General features: G+C 40.1%; 1 protein-coding gene across 12 annotated transcripts in view; it reads right to left on the bottom strand.

Annotated features, from left to right (window-relative positions):
• The window catches only part of TPK1 (thiamin pyrophosphokinase 1), a 322,900-nt gene that overhangs the window by 47,273 nt on the left and 255,214 nt on the right, over positions 1-20,413 (bottom strand). Inside the window, exon 10 of one of the 12 annotated variants that reach the window (XM_064289595.1) lies at positions 157-2,944. The exons of the other annotated variants lie outside the window; for them this stretch is intronic. Coding sequence (XP_064145665.1) covers positions 2,847-2,944 — 98 coding nt within the window. The 3' untranslated portion in view covers positions 157-2,846. Of the gene's footprint in view, positions 1-156; positions 2,945-20,413 lie in introns of those variants that run through there. 12 annotated transcript variants of the gene reach the window in all.

The raw sequence follows: 20,413 nt of genomic DNA, 5'->3' as shown, positions 1-20,413 counted from the left end.
GGAAGGTTTACTGTATAGTATCTAACAAAGACTATAATATGTAAAAGTTACTACTACTAAGAGCACCTTAATTGAATAAAAAACCAAAACGAACAAACAAAATTTAATTGAATACCTGTTGCAATTGAGTTGATTCCGACTCATAGTGATCCCATGTGGTACAGACTAGAACTGCCCCATTGGGTTTTTTTTTTTTTGACTGCAATCTTTATGAAAAAGAGCCCTGGTGGCCCAGTGGTAAGCTCTAGGCTGCAAATTGAAAGGTCGGTGGTTCTAACCCACCAGCCGCTCCACAGGAGGAAGATGTGGCGGTTTGCCTCTGCAAAGATTTACAGCCTTTGAAACTCTATGGGGCAGCTCTACTCTGTCCTACAAGGTTGCTATAAATAGGAATCGACTCGATGGCAATGAGTTTTGTTTCTTGGTTTGGTTAATCCTTATGCAAGCAGATTGCTAAAGCTTTCTTCTTTGGTGTCACCGGATGGATTCAAACCACCAATGTTTAGTTAGTACCTGAGCACAAATCAATCAATTTGGGTAGATTTTCCAGAGTGGCACTGCCATTAAGGCCTCATTTCTCTTTCACAGCAACTATAGGGGGTGAGAAGAAAAGGTATTACCAGTCAGTGGCAGATGAAGAAAGAGAGGCAAGGAGAGTCAGAGTGATGTACTATTGATTGGGAGCTGGTAGTAGAGCTGTGACCAGAACTCAGGACTCCTGACTGTAACCAACCAATCAAATATTGATTACTGAGCATCTATCACCTGTAAAACATAATAGAACTTAATCTCTGTCCTTGAGGTGAACACAATAGAAGTAAAAAGACAATACATAAATGTGTGGAAAGGTATGATAGAAGGATTAAAAATTTAGATTCCCAAAGTAAATGAGATTTATACAAAAAAAAAAAAAGCACTTGGGGAAGATGATCTCTTTGGGGCTGGGCTGCCTCCTGGGTAGTATATTCCCTCCCACTCTATTTTTTTTTCCTCCTTCCATATTTACTACTGCCAGTGGGAGAGGAACACATTCTGACCTGCCCTTCACTATCTTGTCCAAACATCTATCTTGTCATCTTTCTCTCAGGTCTGAGGGGAGGACTTCCCTTTCTGACATGGCATTAGACCCTCTTCCTCTATTCCAGGGATCCCTTTGCTACTCTATGTGTGGGCTGTGAAACGGCAACATCTCCAGAGCTTGTCAGAAATGCAGATTCCCAGGCCCAGCCCCAGGGAGCCAGAATCGCATTTTATCAAGACACTGAAGTATAAGAAGAGCTGATCTAGGCCATTCTTTCTAGCACCATTAGCCTCCTCCTCTTCACCATCTCCTTCCTTGCCTTCAGGAAACAACCCAGGGTCCATTATGTTGACAAAAAGAAAATTTCTCTCCTCACCCTTTGGTTAGTAGTTGAGTGTAAACCGTTAAATGTGGATAGGGTTTTCCAAAGTGGCATTGTTGTTAAGGACATCCCTAAGCACTGACTGATATCCCTTCTAGCCATCGGACCATCTCCTTGTTTCTCTGGTCCCCTCGTTCCCTGAATGAATCTTGTACTCTCGGCTACCTCTATTTTTAACTCACTTATTTCCTTCTTAAAACGCTGACACTCAACTTTCACTCTGGCATAGTTTGAGCACATAGAAAGCACTAAAGGATAAGAAAATTGAAGTAGGTAGCTATCTTCAGTGAGTTCACACAAACTTAAAACTTCTATCATCCCTATGCTGATTGGAAATGAATTATCTTGGCAGCATTTGGTTCCTGATGATTTCTGCTTGCCCATTCTTATGCATCTATTCAAGACCATCTACCAGGTCTAATTTACTACATTTATTGAAAATTTCCTGTAGCCCTGCCCCACACCTGAAAAACAGCAATTTTATATCTCTGCAGAAATAGCCCAGGCTATACACAGACAGAGAATTCACAAAAACTAAAGAAAACGGGACTAGCACAAATTTAGACTTTTTTCCAGCAGCCTCCAGTTGGCCAAAAAGAATCGGAGGCCCTTTCATAGCTTCACGTTAGGAATGAAGAAAGGGGAAAAGCTCTCAGCAGAAGTCATGGAATCTCTCAGCGTCAATGTCATTAAAAAAAAAAAAAAAAGCTTACTCAATTAAGAGAAGCCAAAATTCAAACCAAAATCCAATCTTCCTCTCAATCCCCGTGACTTTCTGGAGGCATTTTCACACAGCACAGGTTTGGAGGTCGAGATGTTCTGAAACATTCTGGGTTGCAGGATGTTGTGCTATTCATCAGGCTTGCCTTTTATGAAGAAAAATGAGGAGTATAAAAGAGAAGAGGCCCAGTGAGAATGGGGGTGGGCCGGAAGGATAATGGGCTCCTTTGCACCCATTGGATAGACGGCTGAGCAGACACAGGCTCTGTTTACCTGACTGCCACGCCTCACCTCTGGAAATGGACCATCAGTCCTGGTGACAGGATTATGAATGGTGGGAGGTAGCCGGCACCTGGCCAGACAGGAACGAGTCCATAAATCAGAATCAAGGCAGAAACACCTGACTAGGATTCCTGAGTTGTTGGAGGGCTGAAGGTTATTCAGAGAGTAAACTGAGAAAACCTGTGTGTGTGTGCAGATTTTTTTTTTTTTTTCAGGGGCTTTTTTCAAAGTTCAAGGAGTCCTGGTGACACAGTGGTTAAAACACTTGACTGCTAACTGAAAGGTCTGTGGCTCCAGCCCATCAGCTGCTCCACAGGAGAAAGATGTGGCAGTCTCCTTCAGTAAAGATTTAGTCTTGGAAACCCTACAGGGCGGTTCGTTCTTTATCCTATAGCATCGCTACCAGTTGAAATCGACTGATGGCCATGGGTTTTCGGTTTGTTAAGGTTCTACGAAGAATTTTTGTTGACAGAAGAGAAGTACTTCGCTATGGAATGGGGTGGGAGGGAGATGGTCTCGAGCAGGAAATTGGCTTGGGCCTTTCAAAGAAAGAGATAAACGATCAGTTCTCTGGGAAAAAAGGAACGATAGTCGATTCTCAGGGATCTGTTTTTTTAATAAATAATCAGGAAAACAAACCATGACTTGGTAGATAATACTAGGAAAAATGCTAAATGGATGTGAATAAACCAAGAGTTTGTGAGTACATGAAGACAGCCAGGAAAATGTCAACTAAAGTAAAATATCGACACACAGATGTCCTTGGAGAAAAATCATCTGAATTACTTGTGGGATGATGGGCTCAGAATTTTTGTTTTGTGATTTAAGAATAAAACCCCAAACTAATTTTTAAGGCTATTATTTGAAAATACTGCTCCAACATGCCCCCACAGGCCAGCAAATGTTGGCAGCCCTCTCGAAGGGTACTGGTAAACACACACGAGAGGTAGTGTTCTACCGTGAAGTCATCTCTCCACAGTCCATCCTACATCGATGAAGCACTAGGAAGCATGAAGAGGAAGCCTTGGACTGGGAGAATATACTTACAAACATGCATGCATATCCAACAAAGAATTTGTGCATAAATAACTCTTACGACTCACTAATAATCTAATAAAAACTGGGCAAAAGACTTGAACCACAGTTTTTCAACCTTTGTAATGTAAACATTTTGGGCTGGATAAATTTTTTGTTGTGGGGGCCTATCCTGTGCACTGTAGTACGTATAGCAGCCTCCCTGACCTCTACCCACTAAATGCCAATAGCAACCCCTCAGTTGTGACAACCAAAAATGTCTCTCAGTATTACCATATGTCCCATCAGGGACAAAATTGCCCCATTGAGAACCACTGATTTGAATAACACACCTCACCAAAGAGATATACAGATGGTAAATAAACCTATATAGGCTATGATAATCAACGAAAAAAAACTAAAAATAGGAGGTTTGATAAAGTTGTGTAACACACAGATAAAGATATACGAGATAGAAAACACAAAAATGTAAGAGTTCATTTTCAATTGCAACAAAAATATTTTAGGCATGAACTTTCTTGTTAGGTGCCATCTACTCAGTTCCAACTCATAGTGATCCTATGTACAACATAACAAAACACTGCCATCCCCACAGTCATTGTTATGCTTGAGCCCATTGTTGCAGCCACTGTGTCAATCCATCTTGTTGGGGATCTTCCTCTTTTTCAATAACCTTCCACATTACCAAGCATGATGTCCTTCTCCAGGAACTGATCCCTCTTGATAGCATGTTGAAAGTATGTGAGACCTAGTCTTGCCATCATTGCTTCCAGGGAGTATTCAGCATGAATTTTACAGAGCTTTTTTTTTTTTTTTATATTAAAAGAAGCTATGAAATTTTACTGAGTGGACATGAAAAAAAAAAAAAAAGCCATTGTCATTGAGTTGATTCTGATTCATAATGATATGAAAGAAGATGAGAACAAATATATATGTCTGCAGAAAATATTAAAATAAAAATTCTCCTTAATTTCACAAATTCAGATTACAACAAAAATAGGATTTTCTTTTGAGGAAAGTGATAAAATGATTCTAAATCTTATTGAAAGAAAAAACAGAAGAATGCTAACAAATATATGGTAAACTTTAGGTAAATTTATTAAAAGAGTGGTTTTATACGTACAGTATTAAAAAAATGAATAGGAAAAAGTCACAGAAATTGACCATATATACCTAAGATATTTTATGTTTGATAAAGGCAAAGTTTTCAATCAATAAGCACATGACGAATTAGTGACTGGGCTATAAACAAACCAGTGAGCAATCTGGGGGAAAAATAGTATTTATTTCCTACCTAAATTATTCCTCCTTCTCAAATTTTAAATAACCCATAGCAAAATTTTACATGTGAACCAACAAAAAACAGAAGAGGAAATAATAGTTGGATAATTTTATACTTTTGATGTTAGGAAGTTCTAAGCATCTCACAAGAGAAGAGACATTAAAAACTATAAGATTTGACTACATAAAAATTAAACACCTTGAGCTAAATTCATACACATCTACATGGATAAATCTCAAGGACATAATGTTCAATAATCAAAGGAAGTCTAAACATTACAGAAAATTGCTATTATTATAAAAACTTTAAAAATACAGAAAAATATATTGCTTATGGAAACAAACAGGCATTCAAAAATATGCAAAAGGTTTTAGAAGACGACAAAGCAAGCTCTGTTATTAGAAAGAGTAAATAAGAAATGGGTGTGGTAGTCTAGGGAGACTAGCTTTTCTTATAATGTACTAAATGTTTCATTTTTTAGAGTTAAAAAAAGACTGGAAAAAATTAATTTTGGATGGTGGAAATGAGAACACAAATTTTTTTTCCTATATTTATGAATGTTAAAAAAATCCTTAAAAGAATTTAAAATTTCTGTACAGCAAAATCCCCCATGCATCTGTCAGTTTGTCGTACTGTGGGGGCTTGCATGTTGCTGTGATGCTGGGAGCTGTGCCACCAGTATCCAAATACAAGAAGGGTAACTCAGGGCAGACAGGTTTCAGCTGGGCTTCCAGAATAAGACAGACTAGGAAGAAGGACCTGGCAGTCTACTTCTGAAAAGAATTAGCCAGTGAAAACCTTATGAATGGCAGCGGAACATTGTCTGATATAGTGCTGGAAGATGAGCCCCCCAGGTTGGAAGGCACTCAAAAGACGACTGGGGAAGAGCTGCCTCCTCAAAGTAGAGTCAACCTTAATGACGTGGATGGAGTAAAGCTTTCGGGACCTTCATTTGCTGATGCGGCACGACTCAAAATGAGAAGAAACAGCTGCAAACATCCATTAATAATCGGAACGTAGATGGGAATGGAATTATCAAAAATGAAATCAATATGTAAGCATTAATATCCAAGGCATTAGTGAGCTGAAATGGACTGGTACTGGGAATGACAAATTGAAGAGGAATGGTGTTGCATTCATCGTCAAAAAAGAACATTTCAAGGTCTATTCTCAAGTAAAATGCTGTCAATATCCATACGCCTACAAGGAAGACCAGTTAATAAAATTTTTCAAATTTACACAACAACCACTAAGGCCAATGATGAAGAAATTGAAGATTTTTACCAACTTCTGCAGTCTGAAATTGATCAAACATGCAATCAGGATGCATTGATAATTACTGGAGATTGTAACAAAAGTTGGAAACAAAGAAGGACGGGTAGTTGGAAAATACAGCCTTGGTGATGGAAACAGTGCTGGAGATGGCATGATAGAATTTTGCAAGACCAACGGCTTCTTCATTGTAAATACATTTTTTTCACCAACATAAACGGTGACTATACACGTGGACCTCGTCAGATGGAACACAGAGAAATCAAATTGACTACATCTGTGGAAAGAGATGATGGGAAAACTCAATATCATCAGTCAGAACAAGGCCAGGGACCAACTATGGAACAGACCATTAATTGCTCATATGCCAGTTCAAGTTGAAACTGAAGAAAATTAGAACAAGTCCATGAGAGGCAAAGTACGACCTTGAGTATACGCCACCTGAATTTAGAGACCATCTCAAGAATAGATTTGATGCCTTGAACACCAATGACCAAAGGCCAGATGAATTGTGGAATGACATCAAGGACATCCTACATGAAGAAAGCAAGGGGTCATTAAAAAGCAGGAAAGAAAGAAGAGACCAAAATGGATGTCAGAAGAAGCTCTGAAACTTGCTATTGAATATTGAGTAGCTAAATCGAAATGAAGAAATGATGAACTAAAAGAGCTGAATAGAAGATTTCAAAGGGTAGCTCAAGAAGACAAAGTAAAGTGTTATAATGACATGGGCAAAAACCTGGAGGTAGAAAACAAAGAGAACATGCCTGGCATTTCTCAAACTGAAAGAACTGAAGAAAAAATTCAAGACTCGAGTTGCAATGTTGAAGGACTCTATGGGGAAAATACTAATTGACGCAGGAAGCATTAAAAGAAGATGGAAGGAATAAACGGAATCACTGTACCATAAAGCATTAGTAGATGTTCAATCATTTCAGGAGGTAGCATGTGATCAGGAACCATCAGTACTGAAGGAAGAAGTTGAAGCTACATTGAAGACATTGGCAAAAAATAAGGCTCCAGGAATTGACGGAATACTAATTGAGATGTTTCAACAAACAGATGCAGCACCGGAAGTGTTTGCCCATCTCTTCCATGAAATTTGGAAGACAGCTATCTGGCCAACTGACTGGAAGAGATCCCTATTTATGCCTAGTCCCAAGAAAGGTGATCCAACTGAACGTTGAAATTATCCAACAATATCATTAATATCATACGCAGGTAAGATTTTGCTAAAGATCATTCACAAGCAGTTGTAGCAGTATATCAACAGGGAACTGCCAAATATTCAGGCTGGATTCAGAAGAGGATACGGAATGAGGGATATCACTGCTGGTGTTAGATGAATTTTGGCTGAAAGCAGAGAATTCCAGAAAGATATTTCCCTGTGTATTTTTGACTATGCCAAGGCATTTGACCGTGTGGATCACAACAAATTATAGATAACATTGTGAAGAATGGTAATTCTAGAACAATCAACTGAGCTCATGAAGAATCTTACATAGACCAAGACATATTCATTCAAACAGAACAAGGGGATACTGTGCACTTAAAATTATGAAAGGTATGTGTCAGGGTTGTATCTTTTCACCGTACTTATTCAACCTGTATGTTGAGCAAATAATCAAAGAAGCTGGACTATATGAAGAATGAGGCATCAGGATTAGAGCAAGAGTCATTAACAACCTGCGATATGCAGATGACACAACCTTGCTTGCTGAAAGTAAAGAGGACTTGAAGCACTTACTGATGAAGATCAAAGACCACAGCCTTCAGTATGGATTATACCTCAACATAAACAAAAATTCTCACAGCTAGACCAATAAGCAACATCATGCTAGATGGAGAAAAGACTGAAGTCAAGGATTTCGTTTTACTCAAATCCACAATCAATGCCTGTGGGAGCAGCAGTGAAGAAATCAAATGGCATATTGCATTGGGCAAATCTGCTGCAAAAGACCTCTTTAAAGAGTTAAAAAGTAAATATGTCACTTTAAGGACTCAGGTGTACCTGATCCAAGCCATGGTGTTTTCAGTTGCCTCACATGCATGCAAAAGCTGGACAGTGAATAAGAAGACCTGTCTTTGATTGAACTATGTCCCCCCAAAAATGTGTGTATCAGTTGGGCTGGGTCATGATTCCTGGCAGTGTGTGATTTTCCTATTTGTGGTAAACCCTGCCTCTATGATGTTAAAGAGAGAGGATGAGCGGCAGTTGTGTTAGTGAGGCAGGAGTCAACCTACAAGACTGGATTGTGTCTTGAGGCAATCTCTTGAGATATAAAATATAGAAGCGAGCAGAGAGACAGGGGCATCTCATACCATCAAGAAAGCAGGGCCAGGAGCAAAGCACGTTCATTGGACCTGGGGTCCCTGTGCAGGTAAGCTCCTAGTCTGGGGGAAGATTGATGAGAAAGCCAACAGAGAGAGAAAGCCTTCCCCTGGAGCTGACACCCTGAATTTGGACTTTTAGCCTACTTTATTGTGAGAAAATAAACTCTTTGTTAAAGCCATCCACTTGTAATATTTCTGTTACAGCATCACTAGATAACTAAAACTAGACTGAAGAAGAATTAATGCTTTTGAATTATGGTATTGGAGGAGAACTTTGAATATATCATGGACTGCCAGAAGAAGGAACAAATCTGTCTTGGAAGAAGTACAGCCAGAATGCTCCTTAGAAGCAAGGATGAGGAGACTTCATCTCACAAACTTTGGACATATTATCAGTAGGGACCAGTCGCTGTAGAAGGACATCATGCTTGGTGAAGTAGAGGGCCAGCGAAAAAGGGGAAGACGTCAATGAGATGGATTGACACAGTGGCTGCAACAATGGGCTCAAACATAACAATGACTGTGAGGTTGGCGCTGAACAGGGGAGTGTTTCGTTCTGTTGTGCATAGCATTGCTGAGTTGGAACCGACTCGACGGTACCTAACAACAACATTCTTGATAGTATTTGTAACTTTGTGTATATTTAACCTTTTTGTGTCACTTTGCTTTAGATGTTTCTCTTATAGTCAGTGTATAAAGGGGTTTTTACCCAAATCTTAATTTTTTTAATTAGGTTTGTTTACCTAAGTATTTGGTTTTAGTTCTCATTTTATTTTCTGTTTGAAGTAAGAAAACGCACAAATGTGAGCCACCCTGCTAGACTCAAAATTCCTGGAAGGGTCCTTGTTGATTAATTTTTTAGTCCTGTACAATACCCAGAACTGTGTTGAAGGACTGGGGTTTCAAATGTGTTAATGTGTTTGAGCTTAAGTGTCAGAGTGAGTAAATATCTTCACGGTAGTTTGGAAGATTATCAATAATCTGGTTGGGATAAAATTGGGGCAAGGGTCATCCTGGCCTCCGTGGAAGCACAAGCCCTCAGGGGCTGCAGCCCTCGCCATGTTCACCCGCTCTCTCTGACTTGGCACATGGCCTGGCAGACACACCTCTGGTTGAGGAGAAACGCAGTAGAGTTTCTCCCTCCTCGGCCACCTTACCATTACTACCACTCAATCTAGAGGTAGCTCCAATCTGAAATGAGACCTTAACTGCCCGACTTGCTTCTCCTAGATCAGTGTGGTGGCTGGAAGCACAATAAAAGAATAATTCAAGCACATTCAGAACTCAAAGGCATGCAAACAATGGATAAGCCTGAAGAAGAACTGCACCCAAGGCAGACTTTTCCTTCGTCTTCTTGATTCTCTTGAACCACTTGTTATCTCTGCATTCTTCCCAAAGTCATTCTTCATTTACACTGAGTTATTATTGTTGGTGTTCTTAGCTGCCAAAGAGTTGGCCCCTGACTCATGGTGACCCCGTGTGTTACAGAGTAGAACTGAGCTCGATGGGGTTTTCCTGGCTGTAAGCTCTATGGAAGCAGATTGCCAGGCTTTTGTTCCACAGAGCTGCTGGTAGGTTTGAACTGCTGACCTTTAGAGAAGCAGAGGGTGCTCCTCTTTGAATTATTAGTCTTCCTAACTACCTTTGATAGGCGTATTTCTGAATTACTTACACAGACTTGAAAGAAGCAGGGTGCGCTCACTGCACTATTATCCCTAGGCCAAGCTCAAGTACAGGGAAACCAAGTAAGAAGGGACTACTGGTCTACCTGTCCTACCTACAGTAAAAAGAGATTTACCTTGAGAATCCACAAAGCAGTGGGAGGAGAGGTGAAGGAATATGGGTGAGCTAGTTTCATTTTTTTTTAGTTTTATAGAATAAGGATTATATTTTTAAAAAACAAGCCTAAACCATTGGCCAGACTGACAAAAGAAAAACAGGATAGGAAGCAAATAACCCGAATAAGAAACGAGATGGGCGATATCTCAAAAGGCTCAGCTGAAATTAAAAGCATCATATCAGGTTACTTACAAAAAATTGTACTCTAACAAATTTGAAAAACTAGAAGAAATGGATGAATTCCTAGAAACACACTACCTACCCAAACTAACACAAACAGAGGTAGAAGAACTAAGTAGATCCATAACAAAAGAAGAGATTGAAAAGGTAGTCAAAAAGCTCCCAACAAAAAAGAGCCCTGGCCCTGACAGCTTCACTGCAGAGTTCTACCAAACTCTGAGAGAAGAGTTAACACCAGTATTACTAAAAGTATTTCAGAGCATAGAAAAGGACGGAATACTCTCAAATTCGTTCTATGAAGCCAGCATATCCCTAATACCAAAACCAGGTAAAGATACCACAAAAAAAGAAAATTACAGAACTACATCCGTCATGAACCTAGATGCAAAAATCCTTAACAAAATTCTACCCAATAGAATTAAACAACATCCCCCAAAAATAATTCACCATGACCAAGTAGGATTCATACCAGGTATGCAGGGATGGTTCAACATTACAAAAATGATTAATGTAATCCATCATATAAATAAAACAAAAGAACCACATGATCTTATCAATTGATGCAGAAAAGGCATTTGACAAAGTTCAACATTCATTCATGAGAAAAACTCTCAGCAAAATAGGAATAGAAAGAAAATTCCGCAACATTATAAAGGATATTTATACAAAGCCAAAAGCCAACATCATCCTAAATGGAGAGAGCCTGAAAGCATTCCCCTTGAGATCGGGAACCAGACAAGGATGCTCTTTATCACCGCTCTTATTCCACATTGTGCGGGAAGTTCTAGCCAGAGCAATTAGGCTAGACAAAGAAATAAAGGGCATCCAGATTGGCAAGGAAGAAGTAAAATTATCTCTATTTGCAGACAACATGATCTTATACACAGAAAACGCTAAAGAATCCTCAGGGAAGCTACTGAAACCAATAGAAGAGTTTAGCAGAGTATCAGGATACAAAATAAAAATACAAAAATTAGCTGGATTCCTCTACACCAAAAAAAAAGAACATCGAACAGGAAATCACCAAACCAATACCATTTACAGTAGCCCCCAAGAAGACAAAATAAGCTTAGGAATAAATCTTACCAGAGATGTAAAAGAGCTATACAAAGAAAACTACAAGACACTACTGCAAGAAACCAAAAGAAACCTACATAAGTGGAAAAACATACCTTTCTCATGGATAGGAAGACTCGACATTGTAAAAATGTCTATTCTACTAAAAGCCATCTATAGATATGATGCAATTCTGATCCAAATTGCAATGATATTTTGTAATGAGATGGAGAAACAAATCACCAACTTCATATGGACGGGCAAGAGACCCTGGATAAATAAAGCATTACTGAAAAAGAAGAACAAAGTGGGAGGCCTCACTCTACCTGATTTTAGAGTTTACTATACTGCCAGAGTAGTCAAAACAGCCTGGCACTGGTACAACAACAGGCACATAGACCAATGGAACCAGTGGAACAGAACTGAGAATCCAGATATAAGTCCAACCACATATAAACAGCTGATATTTGACAAAGGCCCAAAATCAGTTAATTGGGGAAAAGACAGTCTCTTTAACAAATGGTGCTGACATAACTGGATGTCCATCAGCAAAAAAATGAAACAAGACCCATACCTCACACCATGCACAAAAACTAACTCAAAATGGGTCAAAGACCTAAATATAAAATCTAAAATGATAAAGATCATAGAAGAAAAAATAGGGACAATGCTAGGAGCCCTAATACATGGCATAAACAGTCTACAAAACATTACTAAAAATGCAGAAGAGAAACTCGATAACTGGGAGCTCCTAAAAATCAAACACCTATGCTCATCCAAAGACTTCACCAAAAGAGTAAAAAGACTACCTACAGACTGGGAAAAGAAGTTTTTAGCTATGACATTTCCAATCAGTGCCTGAACTCTAAAATCTACATGATACTGCAAAAACTCAACTACAAAAAGACAACCCAGTTAAAAAATGGGCAAAGGATATGAACTGGCACTTCACTAAAGAAGGCATTCAGGCTAATAAATACATGGGGAAATAAATGCTCACCATCATTAGCCATTAGAGAAATGCAACTCAAAGCTACAATGAGATTCCATCTCACTCCAACAAGGCTGGCATTAATCCAGAAAACACAATAAATGTTGGAGAGGTTGTGGAGAGACTGGAACACATACACTGCTGGTGGGAATGTAAAATGGTACAACTACTTTGGAAATCGATTTGGCACTTCCTTAAAAGACTAGAAATAGTACTACCATACGATCCGGTAAACACATTCCTTGGAATATACCCTAGAGAAATAACAGCCTTTACACAAGCAGGTATATGCACACCCATGCTTATTGCAGCACTGTTTACAATAGCAAAAAGATGGAAGCAACCAAGGTGCCCATCAATGGATGAATGGATAAATATATTATGGTATATTCACACAGGGGAATACTATGCATCAATAAAGAACAATGATGAATCTATGATACATTTCATAACATGGAGAAATCTGGAAGACTTTATGGTGAGTGAAATTAGTTGCAAAAGGACAAATATTGTATAAGACCAGTATTATAAGAACTGGAGAAACAGTTTAAACAGAGAAGAAAATATTCTTTGATGGTTACGAGAGCAGGGAGGGAGGGAGAGGAGTTTTCACTAATTATGTAGTAGATAAGAACTCTTTCAGGTGAAGGGAAAGACAACACATAATACAGGAGAAATCAACACAACTGGACAAAACCAAAAGCAAAGAAGTTTCCTGAACAAACTGAATGCTTCGAAGGCCAGCGAAGCAGGGGTGGGGGTTTGGGGACCATGGTTTCAGGGGACATCTAAGTCAATTGGCATAATAAAATCTATTTAGAAAACATCCTACATCCTACTTTGGAGAGTCGTATCTGGGGTCTTAAACAATAGCAGGGAGCCATCTAAGATCCATCAATTGGTCTCAACACACCTGGACCAAAGGAGAATGAAGACCACCAATGACACAAGGTAACTATAAGACTAAGAGACAGAAAGGCCCATATAAACCGGAGACTCCATCAGCCTGACACCAGAAGAACTAGATGGTGCCAGCTACAACCAATGACTGCCCTGACAAGGAACACAACAGAGAACCCTTGAGGGAACAGGAGAGCAGTGGGATGCAGACACCAAATTCTCATAAAAAGACTAGACTTAATGGTTTGACTGAGACTAGAAGGACCCAGATCTTCTGTTAGCCCAAGACAGGAACCATTCCTGGGGCCAACTCTTCAGACAGGGATTGGACTGGAATATGGGATGGGAAATGTTACTGGTGAAGAATGGGCTTCTTGGATCAAGTAGACACATGTGACTGTGTTAGCATCTCCTATCTGGAGGGGAGATGAGATGGCAGAGGGGGACAGAAGCTGTCCAAATGGACACGAGGAAGGAGTGTGCTGTCTCATTGAGGGGAGAGCAATTAGGAGTGTATAGCAAGGTTTGTATAAATTTTTATATGAGAGACTGACTTGATTTATAAACTTTCACTTAAAGCACAATAAAAATTAATTAAAAAAAACAAGCCTGCATGCATACCCATTATCGTCGAGTAGATTCCGACTCAGCAACCTTATAAGACAGAGTGGAACTGCCCCATAGGGTTTCAAAGGAGCGGCTGGGGGATTTGAACTGCCAACCTTTTGGTTAGCAGCTGAGCTCTTAACTACTGTGCCAGCAGGGCGCCCCTGCATGCACAGAAGCTATTTTATTAAGAGATGTATTTATTATGCTTCTGGGTACAAGTCGAAACAGCAATCACAGCTAGATGCAGGTCCAAATGCTAGGCTTGGGGAAGCCTGTGCTGTGGGGGCTGACTGAGTTACCAGTGGGGACTACAGGCATGGAAACACGGTCCCGGTGTTTGGAAACTCCAACCCAGCTCAGGAGGAGAGACCATGGCTCCATTCTTCTTGCCCCTTCTAGTGTGGAAGAGGACTACCTGTAAAGGGTTGGGAAACACGGTCTCTGTGGCCACTCGCCACCATCTTAACTAGTTTTCTAGCCCCTTTATGAAAATTTCTTCACAATAGACTGAACTAACCAAATTGTTTTCTGAAATAGTTACCAAATCAATCAAGTTTACATACTGTTGTATAAAGACATTACGATAGTGAGTTAAAGCTAAAATGAAAATTAAGGAAAAGGGTGGTAGGGGAGAAAATTTATACATAGCTTGGCTGGAAAAGTAGGGACAATTATAGATTAATTCTTAAGTTTATGTTTTAAATGGTTTTATTGGTGACAAAGTAGAGCAGAAGATGGAAATGCTTTTATTCCTAGAACCTAATTAGGGCCATGTGGTTAAGAGCTACGGCTGCTAACCAAAAGGTGGGCAGTTTGAATCCACCAGCTTTTCCCTGGAAACCCTGTAGGGCAGTAGTAGTGTGTCCTATAGGGTTGCAATGAGTCGGAATTGACTTGACGGCACTGGGTTTGGTTTTTGGAGCCTTGCTGATGCAGTACTTAGGTGTTCAGCTGCTAAACAAAAGGCAGGCAGTTTGAATCCCTGGGCCGCTCCGTGGAAACCCTATGGGGCAGTTTTACTCTGTCCTATAGGGTTGATATGAGTGGGAATCAACTTGAAAGCAATGGGTTTGGTTTGGTTTTTTTTTTTTTGGTATTTTGCTCTAAGAGTCCCTGGGTGGCACAAACATTTAAGCACTCAACTGCTAGTCAAAAAGGTTGGTGGTTTGAACACACCCAAAGGCGCCTTAGAAGACAGACCTGGCAGTTCTACTCAGCATAGATGGGGTCACCATGAGTTGGAATTGACTCGATGGTAACAACAACAACAACTTTTTTCTCTGACAGCTGTGAATCAAGGGTTGGGAGGAAGCTGAGCTGTGAGCAACTGTGGCATGATGTTTATATGTGATAGAAATGAAACAAGTTCGGATCCAGGCAAGTGGACGTCTTAGTAAGTGTCCAAACAAAACAGCATTTGGGTTCTAATTCGTTTACATGCTTTGGGCTTCTGAATTCTCCATCTTTTTTCCAGAGTTAAAGTGCCAGACTCAGAAAGCTAATTGTCAGGTCTTTTGTGCAGATGACTGCGTAGGTTAGCAGCACCTCGGTGGCCAGAGGGACAAGGGTTGAAGCTGCCACCTGTGGTACACTCTCCTCTCAGAGTTTTTGCATTCTGATAGAACTGACATTTTGATTTAAAGCACAAAGAGAAACCTGCCCCTGTCTTTTCTCCATATTTCAATTAAGGGGTGAAAAAGGAAATAAGCTAAAAATAAGAGTAGAATTCTGACAGAGATTGGTGTCTGTGAGCAATAAATGGGGGACTTAAAAGCCCCTCGGAACATTCGGTTCTTTATGTCAAAGGGCTCCTTTCCTCCCGTCTCTTTCCTTTCTGGGCACAGAACCCAGTGAGAACCATGACTCTAATTCAAGTCCGTGCGGCTGCCACTGGCTGTCATGGAGAATAATCACTTTTCCACCTTTGTGCTACATATACAGTAAGTCTGTGTGAATGTTTTTATTATTATTCACAAGACTTTCTAAGCAAATGTCCTCACATTCTATGGTGGTAGCTCACATACGCAACAGAATACAAACCCCAAGGTTTATAGATTTGGGCAATAGCAAGTTTGGCCAAAAATAGGTGAGTGGATGTTAGTTATGAGGAGATTGATTTAGGAATAAATGGCTTAAGTGGCGCAATGAAAGTTGTGGCTGGTAGCAAAATATACTTAACAAATTTATGAATTCAACTTAATATTCTACCATCTTCCACTTTTTTTTTTTTTTCTTTCTGATCTAGGCCCTTGGGTGCAGGATTTTAAGCTAACTAACCAAAACAGATAACATGCTTCCTTCAACCAGAATAAGAGAGGTTCTGAGTATCACCTGGGCACAGGGCTCCCAAGAATAGAGAGCATTTACCAGCCTCCCTTGCAGCTAGATGAGTCCATGTGATGAAGTTCTGGCTAACTTTCTAATCTAACTGTTTCTCTCGGCTGGTTAGATTGCTTTGACTATAATACTGTAATAGACATCTTCACCTATGAAGTTCTATGTGCGTTTACAATTTTTCCTTTTCTCCCATCTCTTTTCTTTCCCAGCATAAAACACACTGAGAACCATGAATGTAGATACATGTAGATGTTTTGCAGAAACGTAGACAATTTTCCCTGAAAAGACAGGATGCTTTGGCTCCTTTCCTCTAAGTTGCCACTGGACCACTAATGGGACAGAGCCGTAGCTGCTGCCTACAACCATGAGGATCAAAGCCCCACCCAGGAGTGGTGGTGAGACAGGTAGAAGGACCTGCCAGGTCAACCCGAGAGTCCCACAGACTCTCACATTTAAACCACTGTCCTTTGGGCCCCTGTTCTTTCAGCTGAACTGAATCCTAGTGGATACACTCTCAGGAAGACATATATAGAACATGTAGTTACACATGTGATGGATATAACGCAAGGGAAAAGTAAAGGATGTTATGGGGCCAAGGATACCGCCAATCCACTGTCTATCTCTGAATTTATCTACTAGTTAAATGGTAGAAATGAAAATTGTTAAAGTCATTGTCTTTGATGTGATAATTCCTGAGAATTTATCCTAAGAGGAAAAAATTGGAAACACAGATAAAACTTCATACATGAAGATGTCTGTTACAGTATTATTTATCATAGTAAAATCAATCTAACTAGCCAAGGGAAACGGATTAGAAAGTTAGAAAGTAAATATTTACATTCTATGGAATATTATGTTGGTGATAAACGTATACCCATGAGGACTGTATACCAGCATATGGTACACCTACCCATTATTTTTTACACAACATGTAAAAGCTGGATATACGGTGTAGTTAGTATGGATATGGGAGCAATGAGAGGAAATACATCAAAACTGATACTATAAGTTATGTTTGGATTACACGATTACTGGTGATTAGGTTTAATTTTGAATACAGATGATTTTTAATTTTCTGATATCCAAGATTTTCTTTAATGAGCATGTACCAATGAACAGGAAACCCTGGTGGTGTAGTGGTTAAGTGCTACGGCTGCTAACCAAAAGGTTGGCAGTTCAAATCCACCAGGTGCTCCTTGGAAACTCTATGGGGCGGTTCTACTCTGTCCTATAGGGTCGCTATGAGTCAGAATTGACACGATGGCAACGGGTTTGGTTTTTTTGGTACCAGCGAACATGAAGACTGACCAAAGCAAAAACAAACCTTCAATTTTCCTGACTTTAAAGATAAAATGGAGGAGGGATAGTAATAAGGTCCTGCAATTATGTCTAAAACATCAGTAACACAAGTTCAGGCTGGCCTTTGTTGTTAGGTGCAGTCAAGTCGATTCTGACTCATAGCAACCCCATGTACGACAGAACGGAACGCCGCCTGGTCCTGTGCCGTGCTCATAATCGTTGTTACGCTTGAGCCCATGGTTGCAGCCACCATGTCAATCCACGCTGGCCTGGGCCTGACATACATTTTCTTATATGAAGGAAACACATGAGTTTTAGTTAAGTAGAAGCTCAGTGAATTGACAGTATTATGTGACCATTAAAGCAGCCGATGTAATCTTTAACTTTAGTACAACTGTGGGGTTCCAACGGTAAAGGTCAGCAGTTCGAACCCACCTAGCAGTGCCACCGAAGACAGTCCTAGCCATCTGCTTCTGTGAAGATTACAGCCAAGAAAACCCTATGGAGCAGTTCTACTCTGTAATACATGGGGCCACCGTGAGTCGGAATCAACTCGATGGCAACATGTTTGATTTTTTTTTTTGCGGGGGTGGGTGTGGGGATAGGGTTTCAAAAAGGATAGTAACAATCAACAGCCTAGTTTTAGAGTATTAGGTTCTGTTCTCGGCAAAGCTTTTTGAGGGTGATGCTGACAAACTGTAATGCGTGCAGGAGAGCGTGGTGAAGGTATCTGGAGAAAATGTTATATGAAGAATCATTAAGGGCCTTAGGGATATTTAGCCTGGAAACTTGACATTAGAAGCCTGCTAACTGACTTCCAGCATGCGGCCAACAAATATCTAGAGAGGTGAGACTTAGACGCCACTGTCTCTGGGGTGGAAAGAGACCCAACATGAAGCAAATACTATGGAGACAGTATGGGGCCTTATGAAAGTAAGAGTATTCTAAAAGTTAGCTATACTGAAAAGGAAATGGGCTTTCTTTTGAGGTAATAAGCTATCATCAGAGGAAGCATTCATCCTGTGTTAGAAAATGCGTATCAAGGGTTTCACAGGAGGGATTCCTGTGTTAGCAGGAGTGTGTTATTCCTTTTATGGTCAGTAAGAGTTGTTGGACAGCACAAATGGCTAAGCATTGAACTACTAACTGGAGGGCTGGCAGTTTAAACTTACCCAGAGGCGCCTTGGAAGACAGGCCTGGCTATATTCTTCCCAAAGGTCACAGCCTTGAAAACCTTATGAAGCAGTTCTACTCTGCAATGCGTGGCGGCGGGGTGGGGGGTGGGGGGTGGTCCACCATGAGTCGGAATTGACTCGATAGCAACTTAGGACAACCAACGACAATCGGCCTTAAGGTTATTTTATATTACGAATGACATTTAAAAATTAATAAGTTTGCTACTGACCTCCTCAACTGTTGGATGATTTATTTTCATCTTAAAGAAAGGTAGGGCATAGAATTAAATCCCGAGTTTTTCAGGGTCATATCCACCTGGGGACGCTTGTGTTCCCAGTGAGTTAGACTCTTTCCAAGATTCCCTCGATCCCAACAAAAGATGTCCTGACTACCCTCCTACTACACAGCATCTCGTAACTCCGCGAGTCCCTCATATCTCAGGTGAGTAAGCTGTGGTTTGTAAGAACAGTATTTTTTTTCAGTTATTCAACAAGTCTAGGTCCAGCAGATACCCAACACACTGGCAGGTGAAGAAGAGTTGTAGTCTTTTTACAATTCGGCAGCCAGTTATTCTTCCAAAACATAATCCAGAGATGTGATTCCTTTGCTTAAAGACCTCTGATTCTTTCCATCATACTGGAACAAAGCTTAAGTCTTTAGAATCACCTATAAGGTCATAAAGGAGCCCTAGTGGTGCAGTGGTTAAAGTGCTCAGAAGCTAACTGGAAGGTTGGTGGTTCGAACTCACTAGCCGCTCCATGGAAGAAAGATGTGGCAGTCTGCTTCCATAAAGATAACAGCCTTGGAAACACTATGGGGCAGTTTTACTCTGTCCTATAGGGTCACTTATAGGGTCACTATGAGTCAGAATTGACTTGATGGCAGCAGGTTTGTCTTTTTGGTTTATAAGGCCATAGAGGGACCAGCTGGGCAGATAAGTGTCTACCTACTTTTAGATGGTATTAGAAATCACATATGTCCTTATAGTTCTTTGGGAACTCTTCCTATCCACATAAAAGAGAAATCTCAGGTTTAAGAAATTATAACTAAGGTGTTTAGGAGACAAGGGCAATTTAGTTCAAACATTACTTATGGTCTTGTTATTCTCTCTTCCTTCACTGACCCTTTACTGGGACACATCTAGTCTAGTTCCCTGCATGTCTATTAGTGAGGGTTTAGACTTTCACTCAAATTAAAATCCTATCTTAACAAGGAGGTATTGGTCAAAAACTAAAAAAAAAAAAAACGCCTCACTTAATTCAGCTCCAAGTTTTTGTCCCTGAATCTCACGACTATCTGAAATCCTACCTAGTCAATACCTTATTGTTGCAAAGTACCTCTCATATATTACCCTTTTTGAATTTTGCAACAATCATGCATTACCAAAATTATAAACTTTTTGGTCTATATATTTGTCTTCCTTCATCATGGTATTGACTTCTTCTATTCTCGCATTTTATTTTAGATATGTATTGCCAGTTCCTTTATGGGCTGGTATTGGACAATTGGAATCAGGAATCATATGTTCCACTATCCCGGGAATGAAACATTGATGAGGAATGATGTTGCATTCATTGTCAAAAAGAACACTTCAAGATTTTCCTGAAGTACAGTGCTGTCAGTGATAGGATGATATCCATACGCCTACAAGGGAGACCAATCAATACGACTGTGATTGAAATCTACACACCAACCAGT

The sequence above is a fragment of the Loxodonta africana genome, chromosome 8 (genome assembly GCF_030014295.1).
Source record: "Loxodonta africana isolate mLoxAfr1 chromosome 8, mLoxAfr1.hap2, whole genome shotgun sequence".
In the NCBI taxonomy this organism is placed as follows: domain Eukaryota; kingdom Metazoa; phylum Chordata; class Mammalia; order Proboscidea; family Elephantidae; genus Loxodonta; species Loxodonta africana.
The sequence above is the reverse complement of the archived record's forward strand: the minus strand, read 5'-3'. Positions and strand labels throughout refer to the sequence as shown.